General features: G+C 39.5%; 1 protein-coding gene across 8 annotated transcripts in view; it reads left to right on the top strand.

Moving 5' to 3' along the window:
• Window positions 1-18,475, top strand: part of MCTP1 (multiple C2 and transmembrane domain containing 1) — a 559,844-nt gene that overhangs the window by 340,447 nt on the left and 200,922 nt on the right. For all 8 annotated transcript variants that reach the window (XM_055565018.1, XM_055565010.1, XM_055565001.1 and 5 more), the window contains 2 exons: window positions 737-907; window positions 3,441-3,571. In XM_055565018.1, coding sequence (XP_055420993.1) covers window positions 737-907; window positions 3,441-3,571 — 302 coding nt within the window. The remainder of the gene's footprint in view (window positions 1-736; window positions 908-3,440; window positions 3,572-18,475) is intronic.

Raw genomic sequence — 18,475 nt, 5'->3', positions numbered from 1 at the left:
TGATAAATAAATCCAGAAACATATACCTACCAATATAAATCACATAAGTAATTTTAAAATTTTGTAATAAAAGTTTCAGGCATAAGCAAGACATCTTAGGAGGAATATCGAGTTTATTTTGTTCTATGATATCTTAGTTTTTTAGTGAGCTGAAACTCAGTTATCTTCTCTTGTAGAAATAAAAAGCTTTTCAATTGCTTGAATAGAACTTAAAACTAATCTTGGAACTAAAAACCACCTGTAAAATCCTTTTGTAAGATGAAAAAAGAGATTTAAAAAAATCATTACTGACAATTACTAGCTGTGTTTATTACGATTTGTAATAATAAAAACTTTGAAGCAGCTGAGATAGAAAAAAATTGCTACCAATTAAAAATTACATATCACAGTGTGGGTGAGGCCTTTTATATTTATATATTTATGCATATTTAAACACAAGCATATTTGACACATGTGCAAATATTCTTCAATAGTCTTCAAGCATCTGCATGTAATTCTGAGTTGAAAAACTAGACTTTATTTTGAGTACACACCTCTTTTACACAGCAGCCTTAAATTTATGAGATGATCATTTCATCAGTATTGATTATAATCTATTAATTATTTTTAATTTCAAAAACCCATAACTGCCTATTTTTTATTTTTGAAAAACTATAGCAACAGAGGAAAGGGTCATGCCAAATGTGGTGTTTTGTTTAAAGCACAATAAGCTAATTCTGTTTTCCTTCACCACAAGTTTCAGACTCAAAGTTTACGTCTGTCAGACGTACACAGAAAATCACACCTTTGGAGAGGAATCGTCAGCATCACATTGATTGAAGGGCGAGACCTCAAGGCAATGGATTCAAACGGGTTGAGTGACCCCTATGTGAAGTTCCGACTTGGGCATCAAAAGTACAAGAGCAAGGTGACCTGTCTCTTTTGTGTTCCCGTCAGTGCTTGGAAGGCAGTGGCTGGTTAATAGCCACACTCTTTGAGACATGAAAACACTGGACACTTTTTAATGCTTTACAGACTGCTTTTGAACATTATGTCAGGAAACAGGATCAACAATTGTATTGCATTTCTTTTTGTGCTATAAGACCTTTGGTAAACTGTTCCTCTGTGTCTCAATTTCTTCATCTATCACACAGAATAATACTAGAAACTATCTTTTGGAAAAAAAAAAAAGGCTGGAGCAAGCCCAAGTCAATGCCTGGAGCATAAAATGCTCAGAGAGTGTTGGCTGTGCCTGATACTAGTACACAGACTACAAAGAGCATCATTTGACATGCAGTAAAAATCTTCACGCAGTACTCAGTACTCTGAACCGTGTTATTCAAAGTGACTTACACTGATGAAGATTGCAAGGTTTTAAAATTTTATTCAAAAATCAAAGGGCCAAGTTTCTGCTGCCACTACAGCAAAGTTACTTTGCCTCTCCATACTCCCATTTCCTCATCTGTGAGAATGAGAATGAAGATAATGCCTACCTAATAAAGTTGTTGAGAAGATGGAATACTATATGTCACGTATGTAAAGGGTTTAGAATATTGCTTTGCCCACAAAAATAATCAATTGTAGTAGCTGAAGGAAGGGGAAGAGTAAACACATTGTGTAATAACACATTATTAGTAATAACATATTAAATAATCATATCATTAGCAGAAGTAGTAATAATTAGTAAAGGTCAGAGTTGTCTATCTGTGACAGTTACATTTCTCTGAGTTATATCTAAACATGACCTCTTGAATGATCAGCTTCTCCAGCTAGTATGCATTGATAGCTTGGGATAATTGATTGCATCCATCTTGTATTAAAAATCACTTTCTCCTTTGGGAATATCTTCACCTTTACATCACAATTTTTGTGAACTTTTTATCAACAGCCTGCCCAGGTTCATTTTGGCCTGGGGACTTCTCATTAGTAATGTAGATGGTTAGAAATACCACAAAGTGATTTGTTAGCAGGTTGATTGGTCACCTTGTTAAGTGTCCCCACTGAAGGAGAAGACATCACTTCTGACCTATAGGAAATCATATGGAGAAGATAATCCTAATAAACTGAAAACCTAGGCTTTTTTGGGCCAAACAAGCAAAACAGCCCACTCCCCCAAACACTGCAGGAGTTTATCTGAACCCAGTTATGAGATATTTGAATTATCATAGTATCCATCCAGTGTCATCTTTTTTTTTTTCCCCTGCATTGGGCTTAATAATAACACTTTAAAGAAAGTACTGATTCCCCAAAATAGATACCTATGACCACTTTCATCTTGTCCTTTATCAATTAACATTATTTCCATGTTCTGATAGGCTTAAAACATTACTTATTTTTATAGTTCTGCTCTTTAGGTGTGAAATATGAAACCCAGCTATGGACACGTGTCTCTCTCTGCTCTTTCTTTCCATGATGTATTGCAGATTAATTTCAGATTATGAACTTTAAAAATTGTGATTCATTTGCATTACCTCTGCACATAACATACTTCATTGCTTTCAAAGTCTTTACATCTGAAGATGTGTCTCTCATACATTAAAAAGAGAAAAGGCCACTACAGGCCCTCCTGCTAAAAAGAAAGAATAGAGAAACAAATATGAACGAATGTTGTCCAGCTCAATGAGGAGTGAAATTTTAAAACACATCAGTATCGGGTCACTTTATTCATTGATTCCACCAGGTGTCTAATCTAAATACTTGAAGGTACAAAATTGCACATCAGATATCCTTCTTGTATATGCAACATGGAGATTATACACACACACACACACACTCATATTAATTCACAAGCATTTTTGGCATAGCGCCGTGGGGCAAGAGATCTGAAACTCTACTCAAAGACTTGAGTTATAATCTAGGTATTAAAACTTAATGATGGTGGCCTCACTTAAACTTCAGGTCTTGGTTTCTCCATGTATAAAACGGGGATGATACATCAGCGCTGTCATTCTAAGATAAAAGTTTGCCTGGCCACCAAAAACTTACTTTTCCCCCCTCCTACAGAACTTCGTTGTCTATTTTCTTCACTATTCTATTCGAATTCTATAAGATGGAAGTAAGGGGGGAAGAAAGGAACTCTAGAAATCCTCATCTCCCTTTTCTATAAGATCACAGACTTTGACCTATATCTTCATGCATTAACTGGGCATGTAAAACAAGCGCTGTTATCTGAGTGAGCTACTTCACTTAGAGACTGTTGGCCCTTTCTATATAATTCGTGTCTCTCATCTGTTGTTCACGATGAGGAGAAGGTGCTTCTTGGTCTTTAGGACACGTCTTTTTGGGTTCTTTCAGACCATATGCAGTAAAAATGCTGACATCTAATGTCCATCATTTCTGGAAGCTCTCATTCAAATCTCACATGCTTTTCTAGGTTAGGACCTAAAGTTTGATTTATGTCTCAAGTTGCATTTTTTAAGACTGATACCGATGAGATAGTAATGACATTTTGGTTTTTCCAGATTATGCCCAAAACACTGAATCCTCAGTGGAGGGAACAATTTGATTTTCATCTCTATGAAGAAAGAGGCGGGATCATTGATATCACTGCCTGGGACAAAGACGCCGGGAAAAGGGACGACTTTATTGGCAGGTTTGTGCAACTTGGTATTTTTGATTCATCCTAGAGAGGGTAAGTATTTTAAAAAGAAAATTTAGTCTAGGTCTGGTATTATAACTGATCTTCACTGTTTCAAAGCAAGGGATCTTACCATGGGAAAGCAAGGCTTGGGTGAACTGAAAAATAGATTTTGAAGACTGACCAGTAGGTGGCAGTTTTGACCAGTTGATGGACAGGCTACTTGAATTTGATATCCAGAAATTTTCTCCCGATGCTGGGGACATTGTGCATGAACATTATAGAAGTTGAGAAAGAGGAATCTCCTTTGATATACAATGCTTAAAAGGGACAAAGGGCATATTCATAGTGTGCAGAGTAATCGGAGATAATATTGCTTTTCATAAAGCATATTGTGACCATAAAATGTGTTGTTTCATCCAGCTCTCTCAAGGTAGAGAATCTTGATAATCTCCTAGGAGTTCACAAATCTCCCAGGAGTTCAAGTGTTAGTGAAGGAAGTGTGTAGGTGAGGCAGATCCATGTTAATCTAATAATGCAGTGAAGAAAAGAATATTCTGAGGCTTGCATGATATCTCTGCACAGTTCAGTTCAGTTTAGTCACTCAGTCACGTCCAACTCTTTGTGACCCCATGGACTGCAGCACGCCAGGCCACCCTGTCCATCACCAACTCCCGGAGCTTACTCAAACTCATGTCTGTTGAGTCGGTGATGCCATCCGAGCATCTCATCTTCTGTCATCCCCTTCTCCTCCCGCCTTCAATCTTTCCCAGCATCAGGGTCTTTTCCAAGGAGTTAGCTCTTCACATCAGGTGGCCAAAGTATTGCAGCTTCAGCTTCAGCATCACGACAAGCTTATTTTGAAAAACTGTTTGAATTATATGATTGTTTTCTTACTTTTACACCTATTTTTGTATTTTCAGTAGTTACATATGTGTCTTTATAGCAAAACATATTGAAATAGCAATACTGAGATAAAACACAGTGTACAGAAGAACTTGTTAGTTTAAAAACTTCTTTCTTCATTGCAGTTCACGTGATTTCCAGGTCTCTAAACATACAACCTGAAGAAATGCACACATGCTAATAATAATAAAGGGGAGTTTACACTAGGAGAACAAAACACAGGAACCCAACCCAACATATGTATCTTTTTGTCTTTTTCCTATTCTAAGAAAGATGTTTTAAACAATAGTTTTCTTCACAGGATTACAGAATGAGAGGTCAAAGATGAGCTTCAGTTAACCTTTAATATTTTACTTACAAAATGGAACGAGAAAAACACCACTAATCTTATGCCACGTTACATGTCAGTCCTTTTTAAATGACAGGCCTTTACTGCATGTTTTTTTCCCCTCTAGTAAAATACTGTTTTCAGGGTTTTCTTAATGTTCTGTCTTGTTCTCTTTGGGCTGTACCACTAGCTTGCTGCTGCTGCTAAGTCGCTTCAGTCGTGTCCGACTCTGTATGACCCCTAGACGGCAGCCCACCAGGCTCCCCCGTCCCTGGGATTCTCCATGCAATAACACTGGAATGGGTTGCCATTTCCTTCTCTAATGCAGGAAAGTGAAAAGGGAAAGGGAAAGCTTAAGTAACAGTAAAGATCTGTTCATACACGGAATACATTTTATTATAAATACGTCTGTTTCTTTTCCCCTCAATATGCTATGAGCTATTTCGAGTAGATACTGTTCTAGCTATTCCTTGAATAATTCATTCATTTTCATAATTTTTAGCAACATTAGCTCTATTCGGTGACCACCAGAATGACTGTCATGTGTAACACACTACCTCAATCTCATTGCTTTGTATTCGAATTTTCTTATATCAGTAAAATCACGACATAAATCATAAAATGTATTGGCTTCTTGTACTCCTGGGTCCACACTCCATGAAGTCCTTCTTATCCTATTTTCCATTTTTTTCCATGATAACATGCACCCTTTTAACAACTCTTCTTTCTTTGAAAGGAATCTCCAAATTTGGAAATGATGAAAATTTCTAAGCCCATTTTTTAAATTTTTGGTTGTGTTGGGTCTTCATTGGTGTGTGCAGGCTTTCTCTAGTTTCAGTGAGCGGAAGCTCCTTTTAATTGCAGTATATGGGCTTCTGATTGCAGTGGATTCTCTTGTGACAGAGCACAGGCTGTAGGCGCATGGGCTTGAGTAGTTGAGGTATGCGGGCTTAGTTGCCCTGTGGAATGTGGAATCTCCCAAGATCAGGGACCAAACCATGTCCCCTGTATCGGCAGGTAGATTCTTATCCACTGTACCACCGGGGAAGTCCTCTCAGCTCATTTTTCACTGACCTTTCCCTTTTCCTCATTAGATAATATTATGGATTCTTCAATGGCAGGCCTAATTATTTGAAGAAAGTTTGGCAGAGAGGTAGACCTGTGTATCCCACTTCATCTTGTTTCTATGGGTTTATCCCTGTTTTGGCAATTTTTGAGAGAACAGTGATAAATGGCACTCCGAAGATAATAGTGATTGCTCTAGACAACTAGGGAGCTAAGAAGGTCTCATGAAGTGTGGAAAAAGAGAAGAAATCCATTTTTGGAGTTTCTAGGTTGGGGAACCTGTGCAAGTCCTCGCAGGTGCTGGGGGACTGGTGTGCCCTGGGAGGGCTTGGAAGCTCCATACCCCTTACCACATACCTCTGTGCATCTCTTCCATCTGGGGCCATATCCTTTTCTAATAAACTAGCTATCTAGTTGGACGTGTATCCCACCCTTATTTTTTAAGTTGTTGAAAGTGCTTCAGTTCAGTTCAGTCACACAGTCATGTCCCACTCTTTGCGACCCCATGGACCTCAGCACGCCGGGCCTCCCTGTCCATCACCAACTCCCGGAATCCACCCAAACTCATGTCCATTGAGTCCGTGATGCTATCCAACCATCTCATCCTCTGATGTCCCCTTCTCCTCCTGCCTTCAATCTTTCCCAGCATCAGGGTCTTTTCAAATGAGTCAGCTCTTCTCATCAGGTGGCCAAAGTATTGGAGTTTCAGCTTCAACATCAGTCCTTTCAATGAACACACAGAACTGATCTCCTTTAGGATGGACTGGTTGGATCTCCTTGCAGTCCAAGGGACTCTCAAGAGTCTTCTCCAACACCACAGTTCAAAAGCATCAATTCTTCTGTGCTCAGCTTTCTTTATAGTCCAACTCTCACATCCATACATGACCACTGGAAAAACCATAGCCTTGACTAGATGGACCTTCTTGCATATAGTTTCTGCGGCTCTGCATGGGTTGTTGGATGATTTCTTTATGCCCATGGCTATTACACAGGGGAACTTTACAAGCAGGATCAAGGAGACCTACTCCAGCACCCTTATTGCTTTGATGGACACAACTGTGTGCTCTGCTTCCCAGTATCCTGGTTAGATTAAAACTGGCTTAGATGGAGAGTCAAAATACTACCTTTAAAGAATTATAAGGATTTCTAAAACTCTCATTTATTTTGAATGACCTACTCTTATTTCCAGTTACATTTTTGTTGGGAAGATCCCCTGGAGAAGGGAATTGCAACCCACCCCAGTATTCTTGCCTAGAGAACTCCATGGACAGAAGAACCTGGTGGGCTACAGTCCATGGGGTCACAAAAGAGTTGGACACAACTGAGCGACTAACACTATCTGGCATTGGCTTCACTAAAGAAATTCACATTTGGTCATCTATCAAATTTAATTCCCTATGAAAGCAATTTGAGCCAAGAATTTTTAGTGTGAACAGAGCGCAGGTAGACAAGAAGACTCTTAGGACCACTTTTGAGTATCAGTTTGAATCCTTTTGCATAGTAAAGGGAATTATTGTTGAATCTGAAGTAATCAAAGGTGGACAGTAGAAAATCATTGTATACTCTGCTAATTTAACAAAGATGCCTGTGGCAGAAAAAGGAAATGACTATGGCAAATACCATTATTTTCAATCTAGTTGATGACCAGAAAGCAGCCGAAGCTCTTGATCACTCACTTCATACTTACTAAATTGTACTTTACACACATCCTGCTGCTGAAAAAAAAATACATTACTAGATCAAAGTAGAAGGCAAGTAGACTTGCATGTGTTTATGTGATGGTTGTGTGGTAACAGTCGAAATAATGCAGATTATAACAGAATTCCTTGATCCTAGAATAGTTTAGAAAAGAATTGACTTATCTTCTAATTAAATTTGAGTTCTAAGATTAAAGTAACAGGAGCAAAAGTGTCCTCATGGTTTTCTGTGCTCTTTTGCAAGTACTCTTGCAACATTCTATGTCTATATTAAATTATTTTTAATTAATTTATTGAAATATATTTTACATGAAACATGTAAATTGAAGCTGTACAATGTGTTGATTTAATACATTTATATATTGTAATACAGTTGCCATTGTAGCTATAGTTGGTGCCTCTATGGTGTCACATATTATCTTTGTGTGTTTGTGTGTGTGTGTGTGTGTGTGTGTGGTGGAAATAATTAAGATGTGTCTCTATTCACTTAAAAGTTAGAGATTTCTGGGAGTTGGCTGGTAGCTGGCAAATAAATTTAAAGTTGGCTGTGGAGGGTAATGCTGTCCCATTAATGTCTATTAACTGTTTTTAAGGATCCTTTTTGCTCCTTCTCAAGTACACCAGACATCTTCCCACCTCAGGACCTTTCCCTCCATCTCCACGTGTCCACCTGTCTAGCTTCTTTACCTACTTTAGGTCTGTGCACAAACGTCACAGCAGTGATGCAGCCATCCCAACTCTATGTAAAAATGAAACTTCTTTCCCTTGATGTCCCGTTTCCTTTATCCTGCTTTGTTCTCTGCATCGAGGTCTATCACCATTGGACAGACTATGGATTTCGCACATTTTATCATTTACTTCCCATCAGTAGAATGTGAGCTTCGTAAGGGTGGGAATTTTTGAGTTGTGTTGTTCATCGTGGCATCCTCAATACCTAGAAAGGCGAATGGCAAATAATAGGTGCTTAAGAAGTATCTGCTAGATTTAACTTTACACACCTGAAGCTTGATTGATTGCTGGAATTATGGCTCTTCCTTCTCTAAATAAATATAGAATTTGACAGCAGATGTTAAGGCAACAGTAGTTAGAACAACATGTCTTAGTGGAAAGTATAGAGTTTCAGTACAATTGAGAAAGATATTTGTATGTAATTCAAAAGGGAGAATTAATGAGTTAAAGTGTCTGAGTGATCTTTGTACTTGAAAAATACTGAGTGGTTGCATTTGAAAAAAAATGCCTATCCATTTACAAAGATATTGATAATTTTTTATCATAATGTCTAGTGAGTTAATGCTATCTGGTTGTTAAATTTTACAAAAAAATTAAATTTACTATGAATGGAAAGAAACAACAACAATAATAATGTTTTACACTGTAAGGGGAACTACTATGTACTTTAGCTCAATATTAGGGTAAAACAAGGGTGATTCATATTATACCAATTTTGCAGGTGCAAAAAGTGAGGTGTTTTTGAGGTATAGCCAAATGGTTCAGCGACTGCTCAGCTAGTATGAATTTGAGGCAACTTATCTGAGATTCAAATCCAGGATTCCTGACTCTAGAATCCATGCCCCTTTCACTTTGGTCTCATATTCAGTATGTTCTGGAGCCATTAAGCACTTGATAAAATGCCAGGTGGGCAGTAAACCCACTTGGATGGTGTGTACCATACTGCAAGTTTGAACAGCAAATTTTACCTGTCACTGAGCTACAGATTTCAAGTGAAGGTGAAATAATGTTAATCTGCGAGTAATTATTTAACTTTCTGATCACCTGCATTTTGGCAGGCAAGACGGACTGCCACCTTTACAATAATCAGCTAATAAATCCTCATGATTGTTACACTTTTATGCAGAGCAGTAATCTGAACAAATTGGCTGCTGGCAGCTGTGGTAAATTGCCAAGAATGAGTGCTGTCAGAGAACAAGTTGTTTTTATGAACTTGCAGAATAAGTAAATCCCATGTCAAGCAATTTCATTCAGTCGGAGTTATTTGCAATCCAATATAGCAAGATTTATAGCATTATTTATTAGTGTGCAAAACGCTTGTTTATCTTTAAAGTGGCATTGATTTGGTGCCCATATATTTTCAGTTGGTGGATTGCTCCTAACTTTATTTGTTGCATTGTTATCAGGGCCAAGACATTGATACTGCCCACAACAACAGAGTGCTACAGATGCAAACTTCAGTAGAAAGTTCTATTTTAACACAATTTTTCTTAGTAATATAAAAGAAAAAAAGTTATTCCAAATGGGCACATTCTGGGTGAAGAAAAATGCTTTCAAATGCTATGATCATAAAAATAAATCTGTGACTCTGTAATTTAATTCCAAAGGAAAGAGAATGCGGAATGAGTAGGCATACACATACATCTCTCCAGGTACAGTGTGGAAAATGAGGAAACAGCCTTTGACTTTGTATATTAACCAAATTAATGTTTCTTAATTGAAGGACATTGTATGTGAGCGTTTGACACTCTATAGGTTCTGATTTGCAGTGATTCTTATTTGTGATATAAATACTACAGTGATTATTCTACTTGCTACCTATATCAGAGTAGAAGCAATCTCTGCTTCATTATTAATTTGAAAGCACAAGATAACTATTCAGAAAACTCTAAACTGAAGAGAAGTTTTAATGGAATCATTGTGTTTCACCATTTTCCTTACTAGGCACTGAGTGAAATATTTCATTTGGGAGATAGGTAATGTTTCAATAAAGAATGGAGTGTCATTGATTCTTGTCTTGGTTTGTCGTAAACTCAAGTCAAATATATTAAGATTTCAATCCATTTTCTTTCATGACTTACTATTTTTTCTTCTGAAGACTTTCTCAGAAAGTTTATACTCACTGCAGTATTTTATATATGATAGACAAAGTTTCCAAAGACAGTTTTCATGCACCACTGTGTGTATGTTAAGTAGCTTACCTTCTAGGCAATGAAGGGGAACCTCCCAAGTTTGTATTAATAGAAGTATGCTCTGATAAATCCATCTCCCCAAAGACAGTTGGACAGTAACAACTGCTGACAATGCAGTAATTGCATTGCTGCTGCTGCTGCTGCTAAGTCGCTTCAGTCGTATCCGACTGTGCGACTCCATAGACGGCAGCCCACCAGGCTCCCCCGTCCCTGGGATTCTCCAGGCAAGAACACTGGAGTGGACTGCCATTTCCTTCTCCAGTGCATGAAAGTGAAAAGTGAAAGTGAAGTCGCTCAGTCGTGTCCGACTCTTAGCGACCCCATGGACTGCAGCCCACCAGGCTCCTCCGTCCGTGGGATTTTCCAGGTGAGAGTACTGGAGTGGGGTGCCATTGCCTTGTCCAGTAATTGCATTAGCATTTAGTAATGTCAGGTGGCGTGTGCACTGCATCATCGTGAAACTTGAAAAACTTTCGTGGTTACCTGTTGAATTCTTTAAAATGCAAAGATTCTAAAGAGTTATCTATCATATTGATTTGTAATATGAGATCTTATGTGTTCTTTGTTTTACCAGTGTAAAGTAGTTCTCAAACAATAAACCTCAAAAAGTTTTCTAATTTTATCGATAAATTTAGTCCAAATTATGTAAACTGTGTTTTTAGAAATTCTCCCCCACAAAAGAAATCCTATAGAGGCTTGTCTTCCTGTCCCGAGGCTTTGATTTTGCTTTATTTTGTTTTTTAATTAATTGATTTTTATTGAAGGATAGAGGCTTTGTTTTTAAATGTTCTCTTATCTGGATGGCTTCGTAATATCATGAGCAGGTACTTCAGGGCACAACACACACTTATAAGTTCCTTGTTAGAGGAGATATAAATTTCTGTTGCAGATATTCTTCCTGATAATTTAAAGTTGATTTTGGCAGAGTTCTTGTTAGACCTGATTATGCCACACCCCCGGTTTGTAAATCAGAATCAGAATGTAGCTGACACAGAGCTGGGTGAGGAGGAAATGTGTCAACTCTGGGTGTTCTTGTCCATCATTCTGTTCACTTATGCTTGTCCAGTTAGCATAATCTTCAATCCACAGTTTCTTTACAGGGATCTTTTATTGTTTTCATTTTTGTTTTATATTGGAGTATAGTTGATTTACAATGTCGTGTTCGTTTCAGGTGTACAGCAAAATGATTCAGTTATACATATACATGCGTCTTTCTTTTCCATATTCTTTTCCCATAATGGTTATTACAGAGTACTGAGCAAGTTCCCTGTGCTATGCGGTACATCCTTGTGGGTTACCTATTTTATATATAGTAGTGTGTATATGTTAATCCCAACCTCCTAATTGACTGGTATCTTTTAAAGCCATTGTCCATTTTGTGAGAATTGGTTCGGTTAAAGCTGGATGCTATAATCTGTAAACCCACCTCCCTGGGCACGTATCATATGGACTGTGGTTCAGTGGAAGCCAGTCACCAAGTTCAGGGGTCACTGTCAGCTCCTCTATGTCATGCGGCTGCTGCTCATCACTCGAGATGCTTGCCGGTCGCGTGTGACATACCCGATGCACAAGCCACCGGTGTGAATGCAGGTATAAAATATTTATGAAGCTTGAATCCTAGTTTTATTTTTTTAATTTTCTGTCTTATTTTTAAATTAAAAAATACATAAATGCAGTCACATAGGCCTAACATTTGCTTCCTGCATCTCACATGTACATCACTGGTGCTAATCACAAAACTTTTATCTGGGTTGGTTACTGGCTTAGGCAGATGGAAAGGCGGTGAGAAAAAAGTGATAAGAATACTGAACATTTTCTCCTTGAACTTACGGGGAAATGTCACCAAATAAATGTGATGTGTTCCTTTCACATGGCCAAGTAAGTGCATATAGTTTTTAAAAAGAGCAAAGAATTTAAAGCTTTGATATGGAAGTCAGGAAATGGGGTTTGAGGTCTTAAAACCATCACTTAATTTCTCTGAGCCTCAATTTCCCATTTGTGGAATGAAAGAAAGTCGCACTCAAATCTCTTTCAGTTTGAGTCTCTTTTGATTCTTCTATTGATAATTCATTGATGAGTTTGGTTCTGACAGTAAATTCTAAAGTTGTTCAATATCAAACTAAGGCATATGAGATAATAAAACTATATAGTGTTTACATAGCATTTTCATCTTTTCACAGTAGTTTTTCATCTATTGTTTCTGTATGCAAAAAGAAGGCATAAATGAGGAAAGCTGATGCATAAAAAGTTTAAGTGGCTTGCTTAATATCACAATACTAATGAATAATTCAGCTTTATTAAAACTCTAATGTTCTGAATCCCTGACGTAAACTCTGAAGCCAAATAACTTCACTCAAACAACACACTGGGCCTGTGGTAGTTCTGCAAATAAGGATGTGAGAGATCACAAGGCTTACAAAGTGTTGAATCCCTCAAATTTAACAGAAGCCTGATGCATAATGCAATTAATAGAAATAAACAATTAATAAATGGGTGTTGGAAAGAAATCAATCGACTTTCTAGGAAGACAATATAGAAATGGTAGCATGAGCAAAATTCCATGCTGATTCTGACTCTGCCACTATCAAAATGGGTAGAATTTTGGCCTCTCTGAACCTCTATCTCCTCCTCTGTAAGTATTTTGGACTGCGGTTCAGTGGAAGCCAGTCAACAAGTTCAGGAGTCACTGTCAGCTCCTCTGTGTCATGCGGCTGCTGCTCGTCACTCGAGGTACTTTGCGGTCGCATGTGACATACCCGATGCACAAGCCACCAGTGTGAATGCAGGTATAAAATATTTGGACCGCGGTATTCTGACTGTATTCCAGGTGTTGGGCTAGGTGCCTGCCCTTGACGTGTACCAAGAGATGGACAGAAAAAGACAACTGCTGGTTTTTGCCAGGATGATTAGTGAAAAATTAGCCAAGCAAAGATAGGTAGATATATCATCTCAGGTAGATGGGGTTGCTTCCTTCACAACAGAACACAAAGAAGCAGGTGAGCCTTAGCATGGATGGTGGGAGAATTACAGACAATCAGGAATTACTGAAATAGCAAGTGTAAATCAACAAGTAAACACCCAAGATGATGGTAGGTTGTGGAGGACCCCATTGCCTTACTAAAGAACTTTCATAAGTGGTGAGAAGCCAGGAGCGGGACATGGCCAGATTTGCTTCTTGGATATCTGTAACTGTCAGGATTGAATCATGTTAATGGTTTTTTGCATTAGGCCAGGTTCCCTACGGCTTCCCTGGTGGCTCAGATGGTAAAGCATTTGCCTGCAATACAGGAGACCCAAGTTTGATTCCTGGATTGGGAAGATCCCCTGGAGAAGGAAATGGCAACCCAGTCCAGTACTCTTGCCTGGAAAATTCCATGGACGGAGGAGCCTGGTAGGCTACAGTCCATGGGGTTGCAGAGTCAGACATGACTGAGTGACTTCACTCACAGGTTCCATAGGACACAGAGCTTGAAGCAGTGATGAGGTGCTGGTGCTTAAATGGGAGGTACAATCCCAGGCAATGAGGGTGAGAGAGAGAGAACATGATGCAGAGAAGACTAGAGAGTCATGCACGGTGATTTGTTACTGGGCTGGCCACGTTCCCAGAGTTTCAGAGACCCCATAGCTACTCAGCAGCTGTGCGCACTTGACCACGTGTGCACAGGCAGGCAAGATGGAGAATCCTGCTTTTGGAACGGTTTGTGAGAGAGAGAAAGTTACCTTCCCGTCTCCTATGCCATTGATCTAAGTTCACCCCATCGGGAAAAAACGTCTACGTGGTTTCATCTGGTTTCTTTAGTGGTTGACCAGGAAGCCAGATCCCATACATACTCCTTAGTGCAGCTTTTCATCCAAGGGCAGAAGTGGCCTTAGAGGCCAGAAATTTGGGGCATGTGGCGTTTGGGCCTAGATGCACAGTGGCAGCCGAGGGGAGCATTCAGCCCTTTTGGGCAAGTGAGAGTTTTGACCGTCCGAGGCCAGTCCTGGGTGAAAGACCTCTGAGGACTCACACCCAGTTGACTGGTCACAGTCGGAGGATGAGGAACAGCCCCTTGGAAAGACCCAGTCAAATCAAAGCTAAGACAAAACTGGCAGCTGAGGACCCTCCCAGGAGTTCCATCTAGAACCCAGATATAAAACAAGAAGTGAGAGGAGCTGTTCTTTGAACCAAAGGGGAGAATCCACACCCCGTTTTTCACCCTTCCTCCATCCATGGCGACTAGGATGCAACCCCTGACCCGTGCTCCTTAGAAGACAATTTGAAGATTAGATTCTTACATTCAGACTTTTTTCTTTGGTGGGGTGGAGGCATAATACATCTGAGGAATAGTATTTCATTACCTGGAAGATGAATTTGTTCTCGTACATTTTTGATATGTGGAATTATAAAAAAGGAAGATGTGTTGTTGTTGCTGCTCTTTAGTTGCTAACTTAGGTCCAACTCTTTGTGACCCCATAAACTTCAGCATTCTAGGCTTCCCTGTCCTTTACTGTATCCCCAGAGTTTGGTCAAACACATGCCCATTGAGTCAGTGATGTTATCCAAACATCTCATGCTCTGTCATCTCCTTCTCCTCCTGCCTTCAGTCTTTCCCAGTATCAGGGCCTTTTCCAATGTGTTGGCTCTCTGTATCAGGTGGCCAAAGTATTGGAGTTTCAGCTTCAGCATCAGTCCTTCCAAGGAATGGAAATCAGGGTTGATTTCCTTTAGGATTGACTGGTTTGATCTCCTTGCAGTCCAAGGGACTCTCAAGAGTCTTCTCTAGCACCACAATTCAAAAGCATCAGTTCTTCAGTGATCAGCCTTCTTTATGGTCCAACTCTCACATGCATACTAGAAAAAACATAGCTTTGACTATACCAACCTTTGTCAGCAAAGATATGTCTCTGCTTTTTAATAGCTAAGTTTGTCGTAGCTTTCCTTCCAAGGAGCAAGTGTCTTTTAATTTCTTGGCTGCAGTTACCATTTACAGTGATTCTGGAATCCAAGAAAATAAAATTTGTCACTGCTTCCAAATTTTCCCCTTCTATTTGCCATGAAGTGATGGAACTGGATACCATGATCTTAGTTTTTTGAGTGTTGAGTTTTAAGCCAGTTTTTTTACTCTCCTCTTTCACCCCCATCAAGAAGTTTTTAGTTTCTCTTTCAATTCAATTCAGTTCAGTCACTAGTCGTGTCCGACTCTTTGCGACCCCATGAATCGCAGCACGCCAGGCCTCCCTGTCCATCACCAACTCCCGGAATTCACCCAGACTCACGTCCATTGAGTCAGTGATGCCATCCAGCCATCTCATCCTCTGTCATCCCCTTCTCCTCCTGCCCCCAATCCCTCCCAGCATCAGAGTCTTTTCCAATGAGTCAACTCTTCGCATGAGGTGGCCAAAGTACTGGAGTTTCCGCTTTAGCATCGTTCCTTCCAAAGAAATCCCAGGGCTGATCTCCTTCAGAATGGACTGGTTGGATCTCCTTGCAGTCCAAGGGACTCGCAGGAGTCTTCTCCAACACCACAGTTCAAAAGCATCAATTCTTCGGCACTCAGCTTTCCAACTCTCACATCCATACATGACCACTGGAAAAACCATAGCCTTGACTAGATGAACCTTTGTTGGCAAAGTAATGTCTCTGCTTTTCAATATGCTATCTAAGTTGGTCATAACTTTCCTTCCAAGGATTAAGCGTCTTTTAATTTCATGGCTGCAGTCACCATCTGCAGTGATTTTGGAGCCCAAAAAACTAATGTCTGACACTGTTTCCACTGTTTCCCCATCTATTTCCCATGAAGTGGTGGGACCAGATGCCATGATCTTCGTTTTCTGAATGTTGAGCTTTAAGCCAACTTTTTCACTCTCCACTTTCACTTTCATCAAGAGGCTTTTTAGTTCTTCTTCACTTTCTGCCATAAGGGTGGTATCATCTGCATATCTGAGGTTATTGATGTTTCTCCCAGCAATCTTGATTCCAGCTTGTGTTTCTTCCAGTCCAGCGTTTCTCACGATGTACTCTGCAGATAAGTTAAATAAGCAGGGTGACACAGTACAGCTTTGACGTACTCCTTTTCCTATTTGGAACCAGTCTGTTGTTCCATGTCCAGTTCTAACTGTTGCTTCCTGACCTGCATACAAATTTCTCAGGAGGCAGATCAGGTGGTCTGGTATTCCCATCTCTTTCAGAATTTTCCACAGTTTATTGTGATCCACACAGTCAAAGGCTTTGGCATAGTCAATAATGTTTTTCTGGAACTCTCTTGCTTTTTCCATGATCCAGCGGATGTTGGCAATTTGATCTCTGGTTCCTCTCCCTTTTCTGAAACCAGCTTGAACATCTGGAAGTTCACAGTTCACATATTGCTGAAGCCTGGCTTGGAGAATTTTGAGCATTACTTTCCTAGCGTGTGAGATGAGTGCAATTGTGCGGTAGTTTAAGCATTCTTTGGCATTGCCTTTCTTTGGGATTGGAATGAAAACTGACCTTTTCCAGTCCTGTGGCCACTGCTGAGTTTTCCAAATTTGCTGGCATATAGAATGCAGCACTTTCACAGCATCATCTTTCAGGATTTGAAATAGCTCAACTGGAATTCCATCACCTCCACTAGCTTTGTTCGTAGTGATGCTTTCTAAAGCCCACTTGACTTCACATTCCAGGATGTCTGGCTCTAGATGAGAGATCACACCATCATGATTATCTGGGTCATAAAGATCTTTTTTGTACAGTTCTTCTGTGTATGCTTGCCACCTCTTCTTAATATCTTCTGCTTCTGTTAGGTCCATACCATTTCTGTCCTTTATTGAGCCCATCTTTGCATGAAATGTTCCCTTGGTATCTCTAATTTTCTTGAAGAGATCTCTAGTCTTTCCCATTCTGTTGTTTTCCTCTATTTCTTTGCATTGATGGCTGAGGAAGGCTTTCTTATCTCTTCTTGCTATTCTTTGGAACTCTGCATTCAGATGCTTATATCTTTCCTTTTCTCCTTTGCTTTTTGCTTCTCTTCTTTTCACAGCTATTTGTAAGGCCTCCCCAGACAGCCATTTTGTGCTTTTTGCATTTCTTTTCCATGGGAATGGTCTTGATCCCTGTCTCCTGTACAATGTCAAGAACCTCAGTCCATAGTTCATCAGGCACTCTATCTAGCAGAACTAGGCCCTTAAATCTATTTCTCACTTCCACTGTATAATCATAAGGGATTTGATTTAGGTCATACCTGAATGGTCTAGTGGTTTTCCCTACTTTCTTCAGTTTAAGTCTGAATTTGGCAATAAGGAGTTCATGGTCTGAGCCACAGTCATCTCCTGGTCTTGTTTTTGTTGACTGTATAGAGCTTCTCCATCTTTGGCTGCAAAGAACATAATCAATCTGATTTTGGTGTTGACCATCTGGTGATGTCCATGTGTAGAGTCTTCTCTTGTGTTGTTGGAAAAGGGTGTTTGCTATGACCAGTGCATTTTCTTGGCAAAACTCTATTAGTCTTTGCCCTGCTTCATTCTGTATTCCAAGGCCAAATTTGCCTGTTGCTCTAGGTGTTTCTTGACTTCCTAGTTTTGCATTCTAGTCCCTTATAATGAAAAGGACATCTCTTTTGGGTGTTAGTTCTAAAAGGTCTTGTGAGTCTTCATAGAACCGTTCAACTTCAGCTTCTTCAGCTTTACTGGTTGGGGCATAGTTTCTCTTTACTTTTCTGCAATTAGAGTGGTATCTGCATATCTGAGGTTGTTAATATTTCTCCCAGCAGTCTTGATTCCAGCTTGTGAATCATCCAGCCCAAAGGAAGATTTAAACAACTGTAAATATGAATAGAGTTGTAACAAATTGTGGAATTTGAGGTTTTTGAGAACTTGAAGTTCATCTAGTTCTATTACCTCATATCACAGATAAGAAAACTAGAATTCAAGAGGAAAAGTTGTCTAAGAAAAGGTCATACAACTAATTAGCAATAGATGGAGGGCTAGAACAAAGGAAATCTGATGCCCAATCTTGGGCTCTTTTCCCAGTATATGTATTTTGGGA

The sequence above is a fragment of the Bubalus kerabau genome, chromosome 1 (assembly GCF_029407905.1).
Source record: "Bubalus kerabau isolate K-KA32 ecotype Philippines breed swamp buffalo chromosome 1, PCC_UOA_SB_1v2, whole genome shotgun sequence".
NCBI lineage: Eukaryota > Metazoa > Chordata > Mammalia > Artiodactyla > Bovidae > Bubalus > Bubalus kerabau.
The sequence above is the reverse complement of the archived record's forward strand: the minus strand, read 5'-3'. Positions and strand labels throughout refer to the sequence as shown.